This window comes from Pelecanus crispus, chromosome 10, assembly GCF_030463565.1.
Source record: "Pelecanus crispus isolate bPelCri1 chromosome 10, bPelCri1.pri, whole genome shotgun sequence".
NCBI classification, from domain to species: domain Eukaryota; kingdom Metazoa; phylum Chordata; class Aves; order Pelecaniformes; family Pelecanidae; genus Pelecanus; species Pelecanus crispus.
In genome coordinates, this window is record NC_134652.1 from 19693182 (window position 1) to 19702048 (window position 8867).

General features: G+C 47.1%; 1 protein-coding gene across 1 annotated transcript; it reads left to right on the forward strand.

Annotated features, from left to right (window-relative positions):
• Positions 1-4869: 4869 nt before the first annotated feature.
• On the forward strand, positions 4870-8180 carry PPP1R3C (protein phosphatase 1 regulatory subunit 3C). Its single transcript, XM_075717820.1, has 2 exons — positions 4870-4883; positions 7235-8180. The coding sequence occupies exons 1-2, from the start codon at positions 4870-4872 to the stop codon at positions 8178-8180; spliced, it is 960 nt and encodes a 319-aa protein (XP_075573935.1).
• The last annotated feature ends 687 nt before the right edge of the window (positions 8181-8867 follow it).

An 8867-nucleotide genomic window follows, 5' to 3' on the forward strand; every position in this document is an offset into this window, starting at 1 on the left:
TTTCAGAAAGCAATGTACTTCTCTTGCACTATACATTTCCGCGATGACTCATCTACCATTGACTAATCTATCATTAATCTGTCTTAATAAGATTAGACATTTTAAATCAATTTCTATCTTCTAATTCAGTCTAAAGCTTTCAGTTTCTAGGAATTTAAATGCCTTAAATTTAAATGCCTTTGAATGTAACCTTACAAAGTTCCAAGACCCAGTACTGGCAAGAACTTTTGCTATTGACTTAAAAAGAACCAGACCTAGACCCGCTGCCAGTGCTTAAAGAATTAGGCCTACATCATATCCTGGTGAGACTGGTTATCCTTACAATTGCTCTAAGAGAGTATAAACCCCATCCATCTTAGCATAATTTCTCAGTGAGTCTGGCTGCACGCCGCTTGCCCCTTTCTCTAGGGGATGGGTATGTTCTGCCAGGCAGATCTGTGAAAAGGCCTGATTTCTACAAGCAAGCTGCAACTGGGTAGGAAACGGGTTTACTGTCCTGTCAAAAGTCTGAGTTTTCAAACATTGTCTAACAATGAAATATCTGGAAAAGCTAAACATTTCTGAAAACTTACTGTTCCCATCTCCAACTTTATGTCCTTTTGTCTTTTTGAAATGTTTCATTGTATTTTTTTTTACCTTCTTTCTTTCAGAGTTAAAAGCTTATTCCAAAAGCAGCACATCCCAAACAAACATGGTTTAGCAGCAGTTTCATAGAATCATAGAATGCTTTGGGTTGGAAGGGACCTTGAGAGATCATTGAGCCCAACCCCCCCTGCAGTAAGCAGGGATTGAACCTGTGAACTTGGCATTATTAGCGCCATGTTCTAACCAACTGAGCTAACCCAGCTGGTCAACCTGAATGATACCAACAAATAAAGCTCTCGGAGTCTCCCAAAGCATAGCAGTATCATCATGATAAAGAGGAGTTTTGTGGGCACTGCAATACTTTTTTTCCAGACTTTCCATGATTTGTCTCTTAACAAGTGGTCACAAGTTACCGATGTCCTTCCTCTTGGTAAGGGGATCCCAAAGGCTGGAGCATGTTAGGTCTGGTGGAACCATGACAAATGGCGTAATAAAAATTCTAAAAAGATCAAAAACTTATGTATGCTTCATATGGACTGTGCCAGCGCTGAAGAAATCCCTAAAATAAGTGTTTCCCAGGACAAGTTTCCTCAGTATATACTTGCAACTGTTTTGGAATTTTCAAAGGTCACCAAAGGGCTCTGAGAAGCTAGCAAAGAAAATAACCTTCTGTTAAGACTAAATAAGACTTCTGCTCACTGTATTTCATCGGATAAATCACTGATTTTAAATTTTCAAAGGCTCACAGGCTCAACTCAGTTTGGACTTCTCTAGCCTTGCTACGTACCTGAATAATTACTATTTGCGTCACAGACACATTCATAGAAACCTGCTGCCCAACTTCATAGATAATATACATTTACAAAGATTAGTCTTAGTAGCAGAGAGCAAGTACTGAACAGAAAGGCTCAGTTCAAGAAAAAAAAAAAAAGGCTGTTGTAAATCTTGTGTGACAGCACTGTCCCCTCACCTAATGGGTCACATCTGTCTACTATCACAGATATTCTTTCATTAAAGCTCTGCTTCATTCACAGGTGTTGAGCGATGCTGCAGGAACCAAATATGCGCCAGCCAAAAGAAGGTGGGTCTTTTCTATTTTCTGGTAACCCCAGTATTTTGCCTTTGGCCTAGCAATCGATTTTAGTTGCAAGCCCAAAATCAAATAAACGACTTCCCTTGTTATGTTAATGTTAAATTACATACTGTAGCTGCATTGAGCTAGCATTGCTCTCCCACCCTGCAAACAGCAACAATTTTTTAAGGGATGCATTACTACGCAGATGAAATGGAGATTTATATTCTTTTTCTCCCTGGACTTTTTGTCCTATAAATGTGGTCGTGACTTAACTTTGCCCTGAGGAAATGCTTGCTTATCTTTGCTTCAGAAGGCTTCAATTAAGTGCCAAAGGCCATTCAACTCTTTCTATATCCTCAACTGCAACACATCTCCTTTCTTCCCTCCTGGAGCTCTGGGGGAGGACAGCAGAGAAGCACAGTGACCCAAAAGTAATAAAGTCAGAGTAAACCACAAAAACCTTGTTTAATTACTCAGTTTCAGAACACAGACTGACAAAAGCAGCTCTTTCATTCTACTCTACCATAAAATGACCAGAGCCAACAAACAAGTGGCCAAAGCAACCCATCGCTGCCCGATAGCTGACAGAAAGGCACAGTCACTCATGATCTGCTCTCAGAGCTGCTGATTGAAAAGCCTTGGTTAGTTCAGACAGGAGAACAGCGAGACCTGGACAACCATCTGCATATAAAAACATTCACTGTGGAGCTAATACCATATATTTGTCTTTGAACAGAACAGCGTGAACCCAATTGCCTCCTTGTCACAGAGCAGCCTCGGTGAACTCCTTCCAAAGTGAGCCTGTGCCTCACGTTGCCTCCAGATCACCTAGGCTGCAAACTATTTTAAAGAAGATACATTTAATGTTTACCAAAACTATGGTGACTATACTAAAGCTATATTTACTGTAGCTAACTTGTTGCAAATAGCCTCTTACTTTTAAAGTGCAATGTTTTCAGAAAAAGACACAGAACTAGTCTAGGTGGTCAATTTGGGTTTACTTGTTACAGCAGCAGTTGGAGGTATGACCCCCTATGATGGGGCTTGATTTTCTAATCAACCCTGTCTCTTCCTATATATATATGCACATATATATTTCTGCCATTGCTACTATGTGCACCTACAAACGTCAGGAAAGCTGATATGCCATAAAGCGCTGTCGAATGCACAGTAAGACAATGATTTTTTCCTCCGGTGCTCCCATTTTAGCAGCCCTATTTGAAAGGTAAGGCAGACAGACAGATCCACATTTTTAAGCTGCCAATGACAGGAGAGCCGCCGAACCAAAATAACTGGAAACCTGAGTCCTCTATAAAAAGCGCTGTTAGGGAGCCATCGTTGACAATGCAAACTGCTGTGCTACCTCAGATAACCCCATCAGTTTGCCTCGATGCAGAGACATCTCCTCGGATGAGGAAAGAGTTACTCTGGCTCTGCACAACGCTCTCTGCTTGTGTTGGTAACCGGAAACCGGGACGCCAGTCCGCGGCCGTGAACGTGCGCCAGGTTACCAAGTAGGCACGAAGTTGCTGTATCCAGTCCATATTTACTAACTTGGGTAATGATCTGCCCACGAGAGGCTCTGTATCTCTACTGGTTTTTTGCTAAGAAAACATGAAAGATTATTTGAGGTGATATGCTAAGTCGGGCAAAGCAGATATTTTAACATGAGTACAAAATGTTTTATAGCGGCAAACAGTGCAATGAGCCACTACACAGTAGCAGAAATACGTGTAGCAAAGCCTTGAGGTGATTCCTTTTGTGCAGGCTTCAAGCATGGAATAAAATAATTTTCCAGGTCTTCTTTAATGCCTGCACATAGGTAGTGTGATATAGCAGCCCCAGCTGCTGCACGTGGTCCCCGATAGTGCAGCAGCCCAGCTAAGCTGTGCTGTGGGGGAAGCTGCGTGGACAGAGATTAAAGTAGCACAGGCTCGTAAAACTTCTTCAGTTATCCGCTCATTTTTCGTAACAGGGAAATAGAGGAGATTTGGTAAGTGCCAGCCACGTGCCCGGTCCTTCCTTATGCCTGCGGGGGATGTCGGGCCCTGCTTCCAGTATAGTAAGTACTTGCAGCTCTTCCTAAAGATAAATAAACCCCGTCAACTAGCAAGGATTCCAGAGCACAGGTACTGTTTTCTAGCACTTTCCTCAGGCGAACGATGAGAACATATCATCTACCTTTCAGAGGGAGCTGGCAGTCGCCAAGAGATAAGGAAGATGGAGTGGGGAAAGGAGAGGAAGAGGATGCGAGCGGTGGGGTGTGACTGGCCAAGCGGAGGACCAGGCAAGGTCATCTTCAACAACTGGTGCCAGAGAACAGAGCAGCACTTTCCAAAACCTTGTCTGCATCGCCTGTCAGTGCTTCAGGCTTCATCTGTGGGACAGTTAGTGTCACGTACTGGCGGGAAAGGCAGGAACTTCTGTCACCAGGGGCCCAGCCTAGGAAACTGAAGCCTTGCTGTCCTGTGAGCGCTCTCATTAGACGTACAGAGACAGCGTACCGATCCACGTGCCACGCGTCAGTCAGCGAGACAGCGTACCGATCCACGTGCCACGCGTCAGTCAGCAGAAGTCTTCCCTCTCCAGCCCTTTCATGACCTTTTTCCCTCTGCTTCTGTGTAGCTTGAATCCAAAATGGAGGTGTCCTTGTCACCACCTGCCATGCTCCCATACTATCTCCTAATAAACTCTCACACATAGCAGCGGAGATGGCTTTTTTTTTTTCCTTGCAAACCAAGAACAGAAAAATAATTTGCACAAGCCAGAAAAATCCCATATCATCTGTTCATCACTGTGAGCCCCCTTTGCTTCATGTAGAGCGCAGGACTTCCTGCTGCTCATTCGTGCATGGTCGCATCCAGTGGTACAAAACTATGAACGCGGAAAATTACAGTTCACAGACTCTGGATCACACGGGGCGGGGGGGGAATGGTGAAAAAATGGGGTGTGAAGGGGGTGTGTGAGAAGGGGGAGGGGGAAAACGAGGGCGGGGGAAGGGCGGGTGTGCCTGCGGGGGGCGGCACCCGGCGCCCCGCAGCCGGGACACGTGAAGCGGCGGCAGCCGCCCCCCCGCCGCCGGCAGCGCGGCCCCGCCGGGCCGGGCCGGGCCCGGGGCCGCCCCTTGGCCGCCGGCCGCGGGAAGGGCCCCATAAAGGCGGCGGCGGCGGCGGCAGCGGGGCGGGCGAGGCGCGGAGCGGCGCGGGCCCATGCACTGCAGCAGGTAAGCGCCGCCCGCCCCCGCCCCCGCCCCCGCCCCGGGGCAGACTGCGCTGCTCCGCTCCCCTCCTCCGGTTCTATAGGTGCAGCCCCAAAGCTTGCACTGCTCCCCTCCCCTCCTCCGGTTCTATAGGTGCAGCCCCAAAGCTTGCACTGCTCCCCTCCCCTCCTCCGGTTCTATAGGTGCAGCCCCAAAGCTTGCACTGCTCCCCTCCCCTCCCCTCCTCCGGTTCTATAGGTGCAGCCCCAAAGCTTGCACTGCCCCGCTCCCCTCCCCTCCTCCGGTTCTATAGGTGCAGCCCCAAAGCTTGCACTGCCCCGCTCCCCTCCCCTCCTCCGGTTCTATAGGTGCAGCCCCAAAGCTTGCACTGCCCCGCTCCCCTCCCCTCCCCCGGTTCTACAGGTGCAGCCCCAAAGCTTGCACTGCTCCCCTCCCCTCCTCCGGTTCTATAGGTACAGCCCCAAAGCGTGCGCTGCTCCGTTCCCCTCCCCTCCTCCGGTTCTATAGGTACAGCCCCAAAGCGTGCGCTGCTCCCCTCCCCTCCTCCGGTTCTATAGGTGCTGCTTCGCTCCCCTCCCCCGGTTCTACAGGTAAAGCCCCAAGGCTTGCACTGCTCCCCTCCCCTCCTCGGGTTCTATAGGTACAGCCCCAAAGCGTGCGCTGCTCCGCTCCCCTCCCCTCCTCCGGTTCTATAGGTACAGCCCCAAAGCGTGCGCTGCTCCCCTCCCCTCCTCCGGTTCTATAGGTGCTGCTTCGCTCCCCTCCCCCGGTTCTACAGGTGCAGCCCCAAAGCTTGCACTGCTCCCCTCCCCTCCTCGGGTTCTATAGGTACAGCCCCAAAGCGTGCGCTGCTCCCCTCCCCTGGTTCTATAGGTCCTGCAGAAGCGCCCTTATGCCTGCGTAGTGCCCGTTAATACTGCCGAACCTCATCTTTTGCCGGCTTTTTGCCTGTTCTAGCAGCCTGCCTTTTCCAGGTTGTGGTTTTGGGGTTTTTTTGGTTGGCTGGTTGTTGTTTTGGGGTTCCATCCCCCACTTTTTGATACTGCAACACCTTAGGAGCGGTTGCCCCAGGAGCTCGTCGCAAAAGTTGCAGAGAGTATTTTTGAAGCCTGAGTTCTTTTCCTGTTAAAGCAAAGCAAAACTTCGTTAATTTGATGCTGGTACTCTCCTTGTCCTACTTACTATGGCAAATACTGCCGCAATAATAAAAGCAAGGAGAAGAATTAAGTGGCCGACACAGATTCTGCTTTTTTTGGCAGGGCTCTAGAATACCAGCGAGAACCCTGGGAAGGAGAAAGCCATTTATTTAAGTGACACAGCAAATGCTCTGGCTTCCCATGACTCAACAAAATTCCACATCTCCAGCAAGGACTGCATCCTTCTCAGAAGGGGTGTGCTGCAGTTGAAGCCCCTTTTTGCAAATATTCAAGCTAACTGGCTTTGAATGGGCTGTGTTCTTGCAGAGTAATTGTGATTTTCACCATCCGAGAGGGAGGGTTATGAACAAATCTTTACAAATAAAGCTGTAGCATTCTTACTGAATACTTGCAGTAGGCTTTCAGCATGGACTTTGGGGATTATAAAAAGGTGTTTTTAAGACAGTTCTTGGAGCACAGTGAGGTAAAAACTAAAGTGTGTCCCACCTTCCCCCCCTTTTTTTCCTCCTATTCACTCAGCAGTAAACATCAACAGTGCAAGAGAGGTCTGTTACCTAGACCTGAGTTAATAGCTCATGGAAAATATTTCCAAAGGTGCTTTAGCATTTTTATTCACCTGAATTAACCAAAACCAGAGTGCCTAACAAATGCACTTATGGCTGTTCAGAGCCACAGCGTGATGGTTCTGCATCCAGGTATATAGCATCCCACTTGATGCTGTGATAGGATGGGTGACTTGCTTAATACAGTGCTGTCTCTGCTCAGAGATGAAGCAGCTGATCCAGCTTCCTGAAATTTTAAGACCTGTCTCGGAGTCTGTAAAAGGGAAGCTAAAGCGGATGAGCACTTCCACTGTAACTGGATCTGTTTTACTGGTTACTAGAATGTTCTTTTCTGTATTTTCAAGGAAATGTGTTTAATTAGCTGTCACTAAAATCTTATTTTTCAGAGGTTCAGAAAAAGCAAACAAGACTACATTTGAATTGAAAGAGTTCAGAATTAGCAAGAAGTGACTGAACAGTCTTACCCTAGTTCCTTAGCTTGAACTGTCAATTTTAATTTAGGCATTGTTATTTAAAGCCATGCAAAGACAAGGCCATGAATAATTAAGACAGTGGATGAAGCGAATATGCATTCTTAAGAAGCTTCTTACCTGATGTAACAAATAATAATGTCCCGTCTTTCTGCTCCTTTCAGAATGATACAGATCTTGGACCCAACACCCTTGCCAAGCTCCATCATGCCTGTGGACGTAGCCATGAGAATTTGCTTAGCCCATTCTCCACCACTGAAGAGTTTTCTCAGCCCCCTTGAGGACTGTCAAAGAAAAAACTTTGTGAACAGATTCAAACCTCTCAGACCGTGTCTTCATGTGAAACGTGACTCTGAAGCTCAGAAGAGTGACTGGAACGACTCGGCAGCCCGAGCCAAGAAGCGAGTTGTGTTTGCGGACTCAAAGGGGCTGTCCCTGACAGCCATACACACCTTCTCCGAGTTCCAGGAGCAGCCTGGGTGGGATCTTCAGTTTGACCTCTTAGGCCTTGAAAACATAACATCTGGCTTAAAACTACATGAGGAGAAAAACTTGATTCTGGGTTTCCCTCAGCCCTCAGCTGACTACCTGGACTTCAGGAACCGCCTGCAGAAGAACTTGGTCTGCCTGGAGAACTGCACCCTGCAAGAGAAGGTGCTGTCGGGCACTGTGAAAGTAAAAAATGTGAGCTTCGAAAAAAAGGTTCAGCTTCGAATTACCTTTGATACATGGAAGACCTACATGGACATTGAGTGTGTATACATGAACAATGTTTACAGTGATTCTGAAAATGATACCTTCTCATTTACCATTGACTTGCCTCCTGCCATTTCCTCTGAAGAGAAGATAGAGTTTTGCATTTCTTACCAAAGTAGAGAACATACCTTCTGGGACAATAACGAGGGTCAGAATTACAAGATTGTCCACGCAGAGTGGAAGCCTGATGGTGTTCAGATACCATCTGCCAAGAAAGACTGTGTAGATCTTCAGACTCCAAGGAGAGGACAAGAGAGAGAGCCTGATGAGCTAGGCAGTCCGAGACTGTCCAGTGGTCTCTTTCCCCAGTGGCAGAGCTTGGGTCAGATTGAAAATTCATCACCATATTGGTGATCGATACTAGGGAGGAAGCATTCTTCCGTTTGGCAACAGAACAGTGTTAGCTTTCTGGTTCACATACTATGTGACAAAACCACCTGGCAGGTTTTGTCAGCTGTCTGAACAAATCCAAATTCACTAGTCTGTGGGACTTGTTAAACCATATTATGTTAATGAAGTTCTTAGCCAAAACTTATCCTTGGAAAGAAAGAAAACCAAGATAAGACCGACGCATATGCCACCTACTATAGAAATAGCATGCCCGTATCTTAAGTATACGCTGCTTGCTTTCTGCTGTAGACTCTCCTGAGTCAGCAGGTGAGAGACTCTTGTGAGGAAGTACAGAAGGCAATGGTACCTTTGCAAGCTGTAGTAACTGCATGTGTGAGAGTATGTGTGCATGCACAGGGACGTTACATGAGCAGAACATCACAGTTCGTTTTGCACCTAGTGGGAGTGCAGTAGAGATGAGGTGATGCTGTCAGGACGGAGGCTTGCTGTGACCCTCTACATGCTGGTAGCAGAGGCAGGTAGGAATGCATGGCTAGGATTTGTGGCTTCAATACAGGTTAAGAAACTTGGAGTGGATAATGGAAGAGCGGGGAAAAGGGGAAGAGGTAAGATGTGGTATATAACATGGAGACATACAGTGTTCTAATTTCTTCTTTCCAAAGCTGGTCTTCTAAATCCCAGAGAAAGTTC